Source organism: Tursiops truncatus, chromosome 8, assembly GCF_011762595.2.
Source record: "Tursiops truncatus isolate mTurTru1 chromosome 8, mTurTru1.mat.Y, whole genome shotgun sequence".
Lineage (NCBI taxonomy): Eukaryota > Metazoa > Chordata > Mammalia > Artiodactyla > Delphinidae > Tursiops > Tursiops truncatus.
In genome coordinates, this window is record NC_047041.1 from 31229754 (window position 1) to 31246329 (window position 16576).

General features: G+C 36.1%; 1 protein-coding gene across 12 annotated transcripts in view; it reads right to left on the reverse strand.

Annotated features, from left to right (window-relative positions):
• The window catches only part of YAP1 (Yes1 associated transcriptional regulator), a 105302-nt gene that overhangs the window by 25257 nt on the left and 63469 nt on the right, over positions 1-16576 (reverse strand). For 4 of the 12 annotated variants that reach the window (XM_019923773.3, XM_019923769.3, XM_019923771.3 and 1 more), the window contains exon 4: positions 12356-12469. The exons of 4 other annotated variants lie outside the window; for them this stretch is intronic. In XM_019923773.3, coding sequence (XP_019779332.1) covers positions 12356-12469 — 114 coding nt within the window. Of the gene's footprint in view, positions 1-12349; positions 12470-16576 lie in introns of all 12 variants that reach the window. 4 more of the 12 variants (XM_019923772.3, XM_019923768.3, XM_019923770.3 and 1 more) reach the window with 1 other exon arrangement.

Sequence of the window (16576 nt, forward strand, 5' to 3'; positions counted from 1 at the left end):
ATATGTATCATTCGGGTTTTTGCTTAGATTCTTAGATCTTATAACTATATTTTCTGTCTAATGCTGAAAAATTTGCTTCCAATAACATTAATATGTACTATCCTTCTATACATATGCAAGTATTTCAAAATAACATATGACCGATTATTAAAGTTATGATCAACAAAATGATTATTAAAAGTCTGGTCCTTAAGATATTTCATTAGGTGTATCCAGCCAAATCACTGTGGTTAAGTGTCATCTGAAATAATTCTTTTCTGTGTGACTCAGCCAACTCAATATACAGGCTCACTTGTGGATATGCTTCTGAATTTCAGACACTGGCTTTACTTGCCACTCCCCACTGCTCCTAGCAGTTTGTTTATTCCGTTTATAAAAATCAAAGCAAACACACAGATATGGTAGCATACTTCTTAGATATATGGTGGCATACTCTTAATACTTAACTTCATTTTGCCTTTTTGCTAATAACATATCCTTGAGACTACTCCAAAGCAGTATATAGAGGTTCCCCCCCGCCATTTTCTTTTAAAAATAGCATAGTATTTCATTCAACTAATTTCCTATTAGGTACCACAGTTTTAATTATAACCTATATGTTTAATAGCTGGTAGAGCAAGCCATATTTTTTTTGAAGCTAACTTTTTATTATTGGGATCTAATTTTATTGCTTTGTGGTTAAAAGAATCTGGTCTGTATACTGATTCTTGAAATTTGTGACTTGACATGTGGTCAGTCGTTGCTTTTGTACCAGGTCAGGGGCAGACGGCTACACGCCTGGCTTTCACCATTGAGAGTGTTTCATGTATCTCTGTCTTTGTTCTTAACACTTTGAGTTCCTGATATCCTGACTGGCTGACTGGTCCCTAGCCCTGCCCTTGCTCACTGCTTTGTGTGGTTTTGTTTTCTGACCAGCAGAGACTTTTTCTAAATTTATGATCCCAGTTAAGTCTTTCTGGTTATCTCTTTTAAATGTTTTGTCTGGCATAGCAGAGAAGGGATGTCAAAAAAAACATGACTCGCTGCTTCATATTGTTCAAAGCCTTATTAATCTCTTTTATGACCAAAAACAAAAACACCCCACATTTATAAAATGTCTTTACAAAGAATAAATGGCTAAAACCTTAATAATTACGGTTTATAGTTAGTATTTTACAGGGGAATGGGTAGAAAAAAAGCCAAAAAATTTTAATGGCTAAGATTTGCCAATCAATAACCTCATTTAATACAATTGCTTATACTTTCCTGTCACCAACATTATTAGATGCACAATTGACAGGCCTCATAGTATGATATAAAAAATATGGCCTTTAGAGTCAAACAAACCATGATTAGAGTTGGGCACACCAGTTCGTGGTTCATCTAATCCTCAGTTTCCTCAGCTATACCTGCAGACATTAACATCACCCTTTCGGATCACTGTGGGGCTTATAAGTAATATGTAAAGCATCTATTATAGTCCTGGAATACAACAGATGCTCCAAAAATGTTAGCCTCCTCCCTTTTCCGAATAGTTCTTTCTAAACTTTAAGATTACCAGTCCTGCAGATAATCATCTTGGCTTGAATTCCCATACCTTCCCTCCCCCGTCCTTCCACTTCACCATGCCACTCACTGTTTCTAAGTATTCTATGATTCATAAAGATATGCATATTTACCTTTCCTGTAAGATCTAAACAGAAAAAAATAGGTGGGGGAGTTTGAGCCTTAGCTTAACCTCCCTAGGGATCCTTCTCTTTTGGTGAACATGTTCTTGGCATTCCCATAGGGCACTCCCTCAACATATTTATTTTCCCAAAGAGATGTTTTCTTACGTTGTGCTATGTCAGGTTCAATCATATGAGTTAAATATGAATTGGGGGACTGATCTGAGTATCTATCACACATGGTGACCATCTCACAAACTGAGGCCTAGTGCAAACAACTACTGGGGAAAAAATGTTTTCCATTCCAAGCAGTTAAATAAATTAAAAAATTTAAAAAACTGCTAGGAAATAACCCATTAGTAAGTGTTGAAATGATAAAATCTGATTGATTTCAAAACAGATTCTAGAGCTATACAGTGTTAAATATTTCATCTATTAAGAAACATTTTTAAAAAAGCTCTTGAGCTTTCCATACTGATTTTTATTAAGTAATATAGCATTTAACAAGTTAATGTAAATATTCCTTGTGAAAACTAATTGGACAATAACAGTATTGTATGAAAATAAACAGGTAAATATCCTCTGCTTCCCACCAGTTTCTCAGAATTAGATACCATTAGCAGTAATCATTAATGACAGTGACCACTGCTGATGGCACACTCAATTGGTTGGGAAAGTCTTTTTCAAATCTAAGCTTATCTGACTATTAAAAACCACAGAAAGGGAAAAATAAGCGTATCAAAAGATGGAGTAAGAACTCCACAGAATTAAACAGAAATTTGCACAAATTATGCAATAGAAATAGTCTCTCTGGCTAATAATGGTGAGCACTTTTGGTTGTGTTTACCTAAATGCTGTTACCTATGGATACAAGCAGTGCTACAAGCTTCCATATAAAGAGCTCACTTAAATGACCAATTCAAACAACCGAGTTTATCTACAGAAGCTGGGATTTCTTCTCTTCAGAAGCATCCTGTTCTTTACCTTCCGACTATCTCAAGCATTTCAACAAAGCACAGAGCAGTGCACCCACATGGGGTGCAGCAGAGACCTCACAAGCAGGCAAGAAACAAAACAAGCTTTGTTTCTTGGGGGAAGGGGGCAGGGCAGCTAAAAAAGAAAAGAACTGCATTACCACCTTCTTCCCCTCCATGACCAACTACCAAAATCTCAATGTTTCCAGTTTTAACAAAATTTCTAAAAGGTAAAGGAGAAAACAAATCCCTAAAATATGACAAATTTTTTTTTAAAATGCTACATTTTAAATTCAGCCTTTGCTGCCTGAACTATGAAATAGTAACTGTTTCAAGTTTTTCTTAACCGATCAGTCCTGACAGCTTTATGGTAGCAAATCATACACTCAGCAATTACTGAAAAAGAAGAGACGACCTTCTCAAAAACAAAGGAGGTCATCACCACGGGTTCTTTCCAGATTTTATTCTGAACATCTGAATTTTCAAACTTCACACAAATTTTAGATTTGCATAATTTGTATCTTCAACCTTGGAATATTACAAAGTACTACAGATGTGGTAATCAATCGTAGACTTCGAGATAATAAATTCAATCCTAGTAACCTCATTAAGTGTAAATTTAAAATCAGAAAATTATTTTGAGCTTTTAAAATAATAACTCACATCAAATCTCCCACAACACAAGAAAGCACCTTTTTACTTTGTCTAATATTTTATCAAGTTTCAGATATTACATGGTTACATGTTAGAATGGCTATATTAGTTTGCTTATAACATTTAGAAACAAATTTTAGGTTTTTCCCCCATACCTACAAGGGTACTTAAGACTGTAAAATTAAAAGAAATGAATGCTTTTCTAAAAACACAAACTAACAGGCCAACTCTGTCAGTCTTAAAACAGTAAAAACAAAACACAAAACACCCACTGCTAACTAAGTCTTTCAATATGACCTAGGGGATTGAATTGTCTACAAAAAGTTGCTACTAACTGGCACAAAAATTTATGTATTTAAATACAAAATGATGGTTTTTTCAGTGAAAATTACTTACTATTTGATTCACACTGAAAATCTGTCTCTTACACAAGGAGCAAAAGGCCAGGGTCCTTATCTCATGACTGAATATAACTTTTTATTATCAATATGCAAAAGACATCTCCCAACACTCAATTAAGCTACACCTAAATGATAACACCATGCCCAGGAATGACTTTTTTAAAAAAGTTATACTGAGATATTTCACCCCTTTAGTAATTTTAATATATTCATAGAATTGTATAACCATCACCACTATCTAATTTCAGAACACTTTCATCATCCCCAAAAGAAACCCTGTATCCTTTAGCAGTACACATCCTATTGCCCCTCCCCCAGTCCCTGGTAACCATTAATCTACTTTGTTTCTTTGGATTTGTCATATATATGGAATATATATGACATGTCATATATATGGAATCAATTTTGTGACTGGCTTGTTTCACTTAATATATTTTCCAGATTCATCCATGTTACAGTATGTACCAGCATTTTATTCCTTTTTATTGCCAAATAATATTCCACTGTACAGATATACTACATTTTGTTAGTCTGTTAATCAACTGATGGATATCTGTGTTATTTTCACTTTTTGTTTATTATGAATCACGTGGCTACAAACATACAAATGTGCAGGTTTTTGTGTGGACATGTGGTTTCCTTTTTTGGGCAATATATATCTAGGAATGGAATTGCTAGGTCATATGGTAACTATATGTTTAACTTTTTGAGGAACTGCCAAACTGTTTTCTAAAGTGGCTGCATCATTTTTCAATCACATCAGAAATGTATGAGGGTTCCAACTGCTCCATATTCTGGTCAACACTTGTTAATGCCTGTCTTTCATTTTAGCCATCTTACTGAGAATAAAGTGGCATCTCATTGTGGTTTTGCTTTGTATGATGTGGTTACAGTTAACCTCCCCTAAAACTCTACCCCAGGTCTTACCATAAGCAAAATAATCTCTCCCTCCCACACTCTGTACTTCTCTCCCTTACCAAACATCAACTTCCAGGCCCCCTAACCTGGGTTAAAGTATTTTAATCTTTAAACTGTTCAAAAATACCAATAACACCTTTTTTTAGGTCAATTCGACACTGTCTTCCTTCAACCACCTATCAAAAGTCTGGCATGAAAATTTATTATAATGGTATTTTTCAAACAATACAATTGAGAATGGAGCTTCAAAAACATTCAACAGAACATTTTCTCCTCATCACCTCATTAAGCAGTTTGGGGCAGGACACAGGAGTTGCTAAATGAGGTGAGGAGAAGGGAGAAAGCAGTCTAACTAGACTTCGGCTCTCTCTGTCCCCCGGATATAACTGTGTTTTTTCCCTCTACTATGAAAATAAAGTTTAAAGGCTAGTTTGGAGAGAAAGTACAGATAATGAAACTATTAGTCTAAAGAGAAGGGGAATAACATTTTAAAATCTACCTGCCATCATGAATTCATGTTAATGAGCAAACAGTTCCATTAACAGCTTTATTCCTAATTACATATAATGTATTACTATTAATCCTCTTTCGCTAGGGGAATTTATAATTTAGAAGAGATGAATCCGAGTTCTGACTGATAAGCACAAAAACTGGCCCTTTTACATAGTGTAGAGCTTGACTGGCTTTTTCTTACCTTTTAATGTCCCTCACAGCACCTTATTTATGATCCCTCATTGTACTTAACACATTTTGTAATAATTATTTATTTTGTAGCTGACAACCCCATGCATGCCTGCTAGCATAGTACCTGGTACATAACTGGCATTCATCAGTTGAATGAGTAAATAAATACTCAAATAGTTTCTATCCCTAGTTAGTAGGATGCTAATTAGTAATACACAGGAGAATCTCCAAGCTGAAGCAAGTCCAGAATGAGTTCTGAAGCAACCTCAGCAACCAAGGTAGCAGAACAACAGGAGTATAAAACAAAGCAAAGAATATGAACCACTCCTCTTCTAAATCATTCCAATTTATTTCAGCAGAAATCTATTTATTTGACTTTTCCCTCAAGAAGTCTATAATCTCTTTTTCTGTTTCTTATAACTGAGTCTCTGGGTTGTCACAAAAAGCAACATCACCAAATGGCTCTCGTCTCCAGCACATTTTATGAGATATTTGCTATTAATGCAGAGTTGATATAAATATGACTTGAAACATAGTTTTCTTTTAAAAATGAATTAAGTTTTCTTGTGTTTGATGTGAGGGGCTTTAGTAACACAAATAAACCATTAATTTAAATTATCATTCAGTGACTTTAAGTTTTAAAATTCTATATGAAAAACTCATTATGTAAACAAAGAAAAATATTTCTTCACTGTATAATTATTTGTATCATTGAACCATCATCAAGTAGAAACTACATATTAATTTAACTTCATTAACGTATGTCTATTCACCCTTGGCAAGTAGGAGAGACTGCTTACCATGATTGATAAACTATTTTGACACCATCCTCCTGACTGTAACATAAAAAAAAAAACAACCTAAAACTGCAAACCTCTAATACTGAACTAATTTTGATATTCTATAACCTTACGTATTAAAATGTTCATTTCGGCTAGTGTTTGTTTTTTAAGTAAAACAAAAAAAAAAATGTAGTGAGGGCAACAATTAGTAACAATCTCCAACAGTATGTTTTAAATAGGACTTCACTAAGCACATGGCCTAGAAGTATACTTCAAATCAGCTTACATCAGGCTCCTAACATGGTAACTTTATGAGAGTTCTAAATTTTAGAAACAAAGCATACTAAAAATGCATCATCTTTAAGGCAGTTTAAACTCCTATATATGTCAGAGCTGATAGCGCGGACAAAACTTAACTATTCCATCTAGCGCTGCCCATCCCCCATCAGATTTGTTTGCCTGGGCATACCCACCATGTGATAAGGCTTATCTTTAAAGGTTGAAAGATTTCCTGGTCTCCTCTTCAAAAGTAATTCCCAGCTGTGACCAGAGGGCCAAAAGCTAAACTTAAGTGGTGCAATAAATAGTTCAAAAATATCTCTGAAAGCTCAGTGCACTCAAATCCATAAAGCTATTGAGAAGTAACCTTAAGCAAGGATCCAAAACAGTCACTGAAGAATTCATAATCTAGCATATTATATTAATTAAGGACTGGAAATATTCTTAAAAGCATCTAGTATATGAGTCCAATTAAGTCAAGAGAAGTCAGGTATCTTTCTGAATGAGTTGGTTACACTGTTGATACCAGAAGAACTTGGGTCTCTTGATTCCCAATTGAATAGGTAAATTTTTCTATGACACAATTTAATTCATTTGAATTCACATGTAGAAAAGAGGATGCTAGCTAACTTCTACTAATGGATTTTTGAAGGGCGTATAAAATGTCAGGTCAGAGCAATGTCATAACTATTTTTCTCACTGGATAATGTGCATTTAAAAACTACATTGAGTATCACATTTAAAGAGGCATCCAGAGAAGGGAAGTCTTAATGCATAAAAAAAAACAAAACTCAGAACTCTTAATGCATAAAAAAACTGGAGAAACCACAGTTAAAAGAGAACACTCTGGGATTAGAAATGTATTCACAAATTTGAAGGGAAGTAAATTTCTGAGTAATAAAGGGACACATATTTTCTGGTCATTAGAACCTTCCTTAAATAGAATGGACTGCCTTGTAACGGGGTAAGCTCCTAGTCAAGGGAAAGGGAAAGGTCAAAGGTGAGGTTGGAAGGTAATCTCTTAAGGATATGGTAGAGGTGAGGCATGATAATTCATCTAGATGGCTTCACTTCTGTAATTAGAAACTCATTACCTTTGGGTAATTTCCTTAAGATGAGTCACAATACAGTATATAAGTAAATGCTTCAACCATTGTCATCTTCCTCCCTCTGAAATTTCCATGTGTTAGTATTGGTGACTTAGGTGTGCTTTTGAAAAGATTAACTGCATGTAATCTAAATTTCTTTAAAATTCTGGGTGTCAAAAGATCAAGTCCAGATTCTAGTTCTGTCACTCAACTATATAACTGTGGGTAGTCACAATTTCCCTAGATCTCAGAGAAACTCAGATTTGGGGCAAAATCCCTACCTCTACCAGTTATTTTATTTTATTTTTTTATTGCGGTACGCGGGCCTCTCACTGTTGTGGCCTCTCCCGTTGCGGAGCACAGGCTCCGGATGCGCAGGCTCAGCAGCCATGGCTCACGGGCCCAGCCGCTCTGCGGCATGTGGGATCTTCCCGGACCGGGGCACGAACCCGTGTCCCCTGCATCGGCAGGCGGACTCTCAACCACTGCGCCACCAGGGAAGCCCTCTACCAGTTATTTTTCAAAAAATATACGTTGGTGGCTTGGGGAGTCACAAGGACTGGGTGGCACTACGGCATTTAGTGGGCAACCGTCAGGGATGTTGAACGTTCTTCAGTGCCCAGGATACACCCTCCCTCCTCCTTTGAGAAATGTTGATTAGAAGAATTACAAATTCCTTTTCAGGGCCAAATTTTATGAGGTTTATTTGTTTTAAGAAGTTTTAGTTAGCAACAGCTCTATTTACCTAAAACACACTGAAACATCTTTTCCTCCCTACCCTAAGTAGTTAATAATATAATTCACAACCAAATACTGACATTTTAGGATCACCAGGCGAGATTTAAAAGAGGGTAAGGAGGGCTTCCCTGATGGCGCAGTGGTTGAGAGTCCGCCTGCTGAGGCAGGGCACACGGGTTCGTGCCCCGGTTCAGGAAGATCCCACATGTCGCGGAGCGGCTGGGCCCGTGAGCCGTGGCCGCTGAACCTGTGGGAGAGGCCACAACAGTAAGAGGCCCGCGTACCGCAAAAAAAAAAAAAAAAAAAAAAAAAAAGAGGGTAAGGAAAACAAAACAAAAAACCAAAGAACTTGTTTTTAATGCACGAATATAAAGAGACTTGCTTCAATAAAATTCAAATGATTTGATGTTGGTATTCTAGCTACCCAAGACTCCATTAATGGAGTTACAGATTTAGTTTCTACAGCCTTTAGTGTTTTTTCCTACCTCTACCAGAACAGGCTTAGGTACATTTAGGTACATTTTCATCAAAAGTAAAATATTACTTATAACAGCTATCAGAAATATTTAGTCTTCAAGGAAAAAGGTTAATGAATGTCTGAACAGTTAAAAAATTTAACAGACCTTTAATTATTGATGCAAAATATTTAACTTTGATAAGAAAGATGTGAACAACTTTTGGCTTTTGACTTAATAGCAAGTTTTGGGAAACTTTGAAACCAAGGACCAAAATCAACACGTAGGTTTTAATTAGCTGTGACATTTCCATACACAGAATTTCTATGCACAGAATTACTGATAGTAATTATAAAGGATATTCTGAATTCGCCAACTAGGTTGTTTATTACCTCCTTTAAGTCTCAAAAGATACACCTTTTAATCCAAATCTCTAGTTCCAGTTCTAGTTCTGTTTATTTTATTTACACCCAACGTGTTTTTAATCCCAGTGGTCCCATCAGCACTTATTTCCAGAAACACAGATTCTAACACTACTTATTATGTCCTTTTATATAAACAGGGACAACAACATTACATAAAAGATCAGTTCATTGACCATTAATATTCTGGAATAGAGTTTTCATTCTGAAAAACAGGAATTATAATTTTTGTGTATGTTTTCATTAGGGCTTTTACTGGAAAATATTCAAATGGCTATTATTATATAAAACAATAAATAATTTTACAACATACAAGAAAATATTTAAACCTGAGACTCTTCATGTTTGCAAGTATAAAATCTCTAGGAAAAAGAGTGTTAATAAGAAATAATTTAATGACCTGCATAATACTCAAGCATCAACTTTCTTTAATACAGTGTGAAAACATTCCTAATATGATTCCTTAAAAACAAACAAAAGCCCTCCTTTTTTCGAAGTCAGTAAATATCAGCTAATTCTTATTGGCACTGGATGTCACTTCATGATTTGTTACAAATTACTAATCAATGCTGTAAAATAATATGTCAACGATATATAGTTTTTAGGGAGGGGCAAGATAAGGGTATGGGATTAAGAGATACAAACTACTATGTATAAAACAAATAAACAACAAGAATACATTGTACAGCACAGGGAAATAGTCATTATCATATAACTTTAAATGGAGTATAAGCTTTAAAAATGTTGAATCACTGCTATACACCTGAAACTAATATTGTAAGTCAACGTAAAATAAAAACTTCAATAAAAATTTTTAAAAGATACATAGTTTTTAAATGTTAAAGAATAAAAAATCAGATAAAAAAGAAACAATGCATAACTAATTATTTAATTTCCTGAATTTATGTTACATGGATAATTTATTAACTTCATGTGGGATGTGAATTATTCTAAATATAATTATTCTAAAGCAGCTGATAAAGAACAGAAATATAAAAGAGGCTGGTGTTTGAAGGAGGTGAGTGATAAAGTCAAGCTTATCAGATGTAAGGTGTATCTTCTACTCTAAAATGTCAAAAGACATAGGTCAATTTGACTTAAGGTAAAAAATGGTAAATACTTTCATATAGATTTGGGGAATATAGGAAAACAAATTTCACAACCATGAAAGCAATAACCTATCATTTGTTGGTGTCTGCATGGTTCAAAGGGTCAGAAAGGGGATAGTCTATATTTTTTTGGCAGATAAAATGCAATCCACCATAGAACTTCAGATTTCAAGGAAAACTCCTTCAAATTCAGCAGCTAACAGCTTGTCTCTATTTGCTGTCACTCTGGATCAGAGAAACCCACACTTTTTTTTTTCCCTTTCCTGCTCCCCTTCAGTTACACTTGAGCTCTCTGACTGAAAAGGTCTGGAACAGATTAAAAGTCGGGCCACAAAATAAAAAGCTTTGGCATGTTGTCAAGCCTGTCTGGAATACACATACACAGTGGGCCCAAAAAGGGAAACTAAACGCAGTAAGAGTATTTTATGAAAACTTTTCTTGGCATAGCTAACTGTACGCTGTGTGTACATACGTGTTGAAGGTGGGAGGGAGATTATCATTATTTTTTTTTGGTACTTTCTCCCATTTAAAAAAAAAGACCAAGCTGTGTGTGTAGTTAATGAATCTACTTAAGCTCACAGCCAAGTTGTTTTATTTCACTTTTTATTAACTGAAAATACTTAAAAAAAAAAAAAAGCTTTGTTCCAATTGCTGATTTCTACAGTTAGCTAAGGGTTAATCATCATTTTTCATAATCTCGTGTAGAGGGAAAAAAAATCCCACAGTACCATTTTTTAAAATTTCCAAAACATGGACAAGCAGAATTCATTTCATTAAAGATGATTTAAGGAAACATGTCTGTTATCGTTCTAGTCCATACAAACGGCAACATTTATTAAATTCTCTACCTTACTTGGTTTCCTGTTTCAACCACAAGGGCTTATTCAAGCATTAAATAGAATCTGAAGTTGCAAATTATTAACATGCCACATTACTTTTTTAACACTCAAATAGGTCTTGAAACTCAAAAGGCTAGCATTTAAGCCAAACCGGATATCTGTCAAAATGACAGTCTCTGCCCTGATCCCACCTTTGACTTGACTTGAATAGGGGATTCAATCAGTTCATAAAGCTGGCCAATCAGTAAGCTTGGGGCAAACCCAAATGTTGGGGGTTTAAAAAGGTATACATATAGATATAGGAGAACTGCTCAGAATGTTCCTGACGGGGAAGTTATTTTACCCAACCAGCTCTGGGTAGAGTTTTTCTTTCTCTTTTTCCCCCAGGACTGTGTTTTGATGGCATTCACAGAGTTAATTCCTCTTTCCCATAAGGGCCCCACAGTTGTTGTTAGGTCAACCCCTGTAAAGCTTCAAAGGTTCCGAGTTCCCTCAGTCTGACCTACTCAGTGATCTGCACATTGTTTTCATTTAGCTGCATCCAGTCCAAGACGAAAGCTTTAAAACCACAATGATCTGCTCCTTTTTAAATACATTTTTCCATGGCTTTGGAAAAATGTCTCAGAAACCCAACTGAAGAAACTGAAAACAGTGAAAAAAAATGTGTAAAAAGGCCCTAAAAAAATGTATACTATTATCAAAATATGCACATTTGGGAGGCGAGTATTTCTTTGTGCAAATGGTGATTTTTGTCATTTGATTTGGAGGGAAATATGGCTTATTTTGGGTTTGTTTCCTAAATGAAAAACAAAGGAAAAACCCCCTTTACTTAAAAAAGGGGGGGGGGGGCAGAAGCGAAGAGAAGGAAAAAAAGGCTTTCATTGGTCTATCTCTAGGGTGACGGGGTACCCACCCCCCCTAGGATAGAAAACATTATAATACCCAGGCACAGGATGGTACTCGTTGCTCTCTTAAGTTAAGCATAAGCAGACACCACGTTACTGACAAAAGTTGATATCCCAGGTTTTAGATGAAGCGACAGACTGATTATTTCTGTAGCTAGAAAGATCATTTTAAACACGATCACTGCGTTTTCCCAAAATGTGAAAGGAACAGCGAGTCTGGTTAGTAAACCACCACAACATTCCTCCAACCCCATCCCAAGAAGTCCAAGCTAAAAGGCTGATTTAGACCTGAATTTCTCAAGTTTAAAGTGAAAGGTATAAAAACAGTACTTGGATAAGTTGGATGGGCATTTTTTAAAATTATGAAGCATTGCAATTTAATTTAAATGTACCTTCCCAAATTCACATACCAAAAAACAGTCATCAAAAATATCTAAAAAGATTTTGAGATGAACCTTTACCAAAACGAGGGTCAAGCCTGGGGTCTAGCCAAGAGGTGGTCTTGTTCTTATGGTTTATATAGTATATTTCTCCATCCTGAGTCATGGCTTGTTCCCATCCATCAGGAAGAGGACCTATAAATACAGAAAAAAAATCACGGTTGGTTTTTAACTTGGTGCATCTAAAAAAAAGTGAGAGGGGTGCTAATTTAAAAAGAAAACACATCCTGACATAAAACAACTCATTAATGCAGAATTAACAATGTGCTCAGAGAAGAAAGGTAAACCTGTATACTTGATTCTTCTCCACTAAAAGGAAATTACCCAATAATAAAATCTATACCCCCAAAGACACAGATGTAAAAAAGGTCAGATTTTTAGAAAATGCTCTGGAAGTCATGACCCAAATAACTGTTATTAGTGTTAATATAAGACATGGAGTGCTGCAGCTCAGGGACCATCCCCCAATCCAGTCAGTTTTGGGACAGTATCTTCCTAGAGACCCCAAAAGGTTCTTTAATAAGGAATATATGCAAGTGTTCTCAGAGTACCTACAGTATCATAAACATTCTGCTTAATATAAAGCACAGTTTAGCTAAGACTGCCAAGTACCATTTATTTCCATTATTTATGTGACTGACTCACACCAAGAAAACTATAATAGAGAAAACATGGTTCAAAAAAGCTTATTCTTAAGCAGACTGGAAGTTGCTAGGAGGTGGGGATTGTGGCTAGAAGTTTAAGTTTGTCAGAGACTTGGGAAGGGTGCAGAGTAAACACCACAACTGCCGGAAGGCAAATTTCTCAGGAAGAAAAAGAGAAAAGGTACAAATTTCAAAGCTACGGAGTGAGGAAGTAATACCTGGGAGATAGGGCTAAAGAATATAGAAAGTATAAGAAGATTATTCTATCTTTATGAGGGAAGGGAGGCTAGATAGTTGCTTTTAAGAGGTAATAGCAATGAAAAGAGAGGCCCAGTATAAACCACTAAATTCAGGCATATTTCCTCCTTGTCTCTCCCACTCCCCGGCTTCCACTTCCCACTCCCACCAGGAATCAGAAAAGGCAAAGGTAAATTGGGAGAGTCTGAGCAAATGCCTAAAATTTTCCATCTGTGGACCAACACGAATTGACTGCTTACTGTGTGCCAGTCCCTGTGCTAAGTATATTAGGTACATTAACTCGTTTAATCCTTACAATGACCAAGGACATAAGCAGTAGTACTATCTCCATTCTAATGGGGAAACTGAGGCACAGAGTGGTTTAGTCGGTACATCACAAAGCTAGTGTCAGAGATGATAAACTTAGCAGCCTAATTCCTGAGACATTTTTCTCATAACAACACTTCTTTTTATTCACCTCCCACATCCAAGATCAGAGACTAAGTATGTTTCCTGTGCAAAAATGGAACAAGTTCCTTCTTTCTATACTGGCAGTCCAACAGCCTTAAGAGTAATGCTGAAAGAGTAACTTTGGTTAAACAAACCACTCACACAGGCCCATGGGACCCAAGGCCCTAATTCTAGGCCAGTTTCATTTGTATTAGGAACAGACCAATTTGCTCCTATAGTATTATCAAAGATCTACTTTGATGGGGTCAAAATCCTGTTAGGGAATGCAGGCATGTGGAACCAGAGTGTTCTGTACTCCTAGACAGGCCACAGGGGGAAGACCCTTCTCCAATCCTGAATATGGAACTCTGCACACAATGCTAACCATGTCCAGAGTTGAACTTTGCTGCAGAAATCCTGTGTTTACTAAAAAGTGAATGGGAAGCAGATCTGTTTAACACATGTAAATCAAACAAACCACTTTTCTCAGCAGCCTTCAGTGTCACTTTGGGTTCTATTTCCCCACTAGGAAGACAGAACCTCCAGAACTGAATATTAAGGGTTTGTTACTGACTTTAATTGCGAAGATGGCTCAATTGTAAAATGCTTCTGAAAAACAAGTAATTAAAATTCTAACTTCCTAAGATATCATGATGATGAACAAGTCAACAAAAGTCACTGGATGCCTTTGGAAGCATCAACCCAATGGCCCTAACAGACCTCATTATAGCCTCCAAACCTGCCTCCTGAGTAAATGGATTCCCTACTTTTTTTGTTTTTAAACAATACCACTCTCTACCTTTGTTGTCTGAGTTAGAACCAAGAACAGTATCTTGGATACAAATCAACTTTCCCTTTCTGCTCCACCCACTCCATGCTGTAGACTCCACTTAACACTCTGATCTGTTACAGCCCGTCTCTAAGAATTCAACCATCAATAATTTTCAGCTCTTTTTCTTAACCACTACAGATCTTTGTTCCTGGTGTCTGACTTCTTGTTTCCTCTCCTCATTCCAGTGTCTCCTATCCAGCAGCCACCAGGGTTTTCTTCTTAAAATACTACCCAATCAACATTTATATGTTACTCACTGATTTTAAAAACGTTTCCCTTGCTCTCTACCATCAAAAGGAAAATGCCAGCTGGACTCATTTCTTAATAAGTCTTCCTCACACACCCAACCCTCACTCTACTTCCCCAAGTTTTCACAAAATCATGCCATCTCCTTGTATGTACTATTCATGTTATCACAGACAGCCTTCTGCCCCATCTCTTATAAACTCTTATTCACCTTAAAAGAGAAAGCTCAGATGTCACCCCTTTGATTCAGCCTTCCCTGATTACCCCACATAAAATCATTAACTTCCTCTTCTACTCTGTATTAATGTTTTAACAGATAGAGCTGTATTTATTTGCTTACATGTCTGCCTTCCTGACAATGACCAGGCCACTTATCTTTTAACTCGTGTCCAGTATCTGAGTAATTGCTCACTAGATATTTAATGGAAGAATGAACATCCTGCCTTCTAATACTTTGAACTTTCTATAAACAAGCTTAAAATCATATAGTACATATATGGGGTTGGCCAAAAAGTTCGTTTGGGTTTTCCCATAAGATGTATACGGAAGATAAATATCACAAATATATCAAAAGCTTCAAATTGTCTATGCATTCACACACTGACATGAGCCACAAACATTCCTTCACAGCGACTGTACTCATTAGCCTATCACAGAACCAGATTTTGTCATAAACTATAAAACTTTTAATACAAAATTGTATTTATATATTTATAATTCATATACATGCCCTATCTGTGATTTTAAAAAATAAAAGCTACACACTGTACAGACACTCTTAACTCATAGCTGTAGGCAACATTTTTGGATGGAATTTCTCCCCCAATAAAATCAACGGCATATTTTATGTACATGAAGGCTAAACTGCATAAAGACAGTTCAGTTTCCCAGATATGCATCTCCTTTTAGGGCAGGTTTATAAATTTTAAAAGGTGGGCTTCCCTGGTGGCTCAGTGGTTAAGAAATCTGCCTGCCAATGCAGGGGACAGGGGTTCGAGCCCTGGTCTGGGAAGATCCCATATGCTGTGGAGCAACTAAGCCTGTGGGCCACAACTACTGAGCCTGTGCTCTAGAACCCGCGAGCCAAAACTACTGAGCCTATGTGCCACAACTACTGAAGCCTATGTACCTAGAGCCTGTGCTCCGCAACAAGAGAAGCTACCGCAATGAGAAGCCCCATGCACCACAACAAAGAGTAGCCTCGCTCACCACAGCTAGAGAAAGCCCACGCACAGCAACGAAGACACAACGCAGCCAAAAAAAAAAAAAAAAAAAAAAAAAATTAAAAAGGCAAGACAAATGTACACCTCAGAATCACTTTCTTAGCTACAAGAGTTGTCATGTAATTTCTGTGAAGTTTCTGATACATGCATTTATGTAATACTGGTATTGAAGGCAGTAAAGCAATATATACTTTTAATGTCGTGGCCTAATAAAGGCTTCATTGTCATTCCAATCTGATTCTTGATATAGTGATTCATAACTTCTCTAAAAATTAAAATTTCAATGGGACACTGTGTTAAAGAGACTCTAAATAGATTTCTTAAAATATTTCCCTGAAATATCCTTTACATAAGACAAATTTCACTAACATTAGATTAAGTAAAAAGGGAAAAAAAAGAATTAAATATGGCACAAGATGTTAAGGAAAAACCCAAAACAACTTTTTTTCAATTAATAAGCTTATAAGCAGAATATGTGAATGACGTTATTAATGCAGTGTTTTTTGCACCTTAAACCTTTTGTTCATAAGTGTATTTCACTTTTACAGTTCATCTGAAATTTTTAAAAAGTGTTTAAGATTTGTAGAAATGCATAATGGAAAAGTGAAAG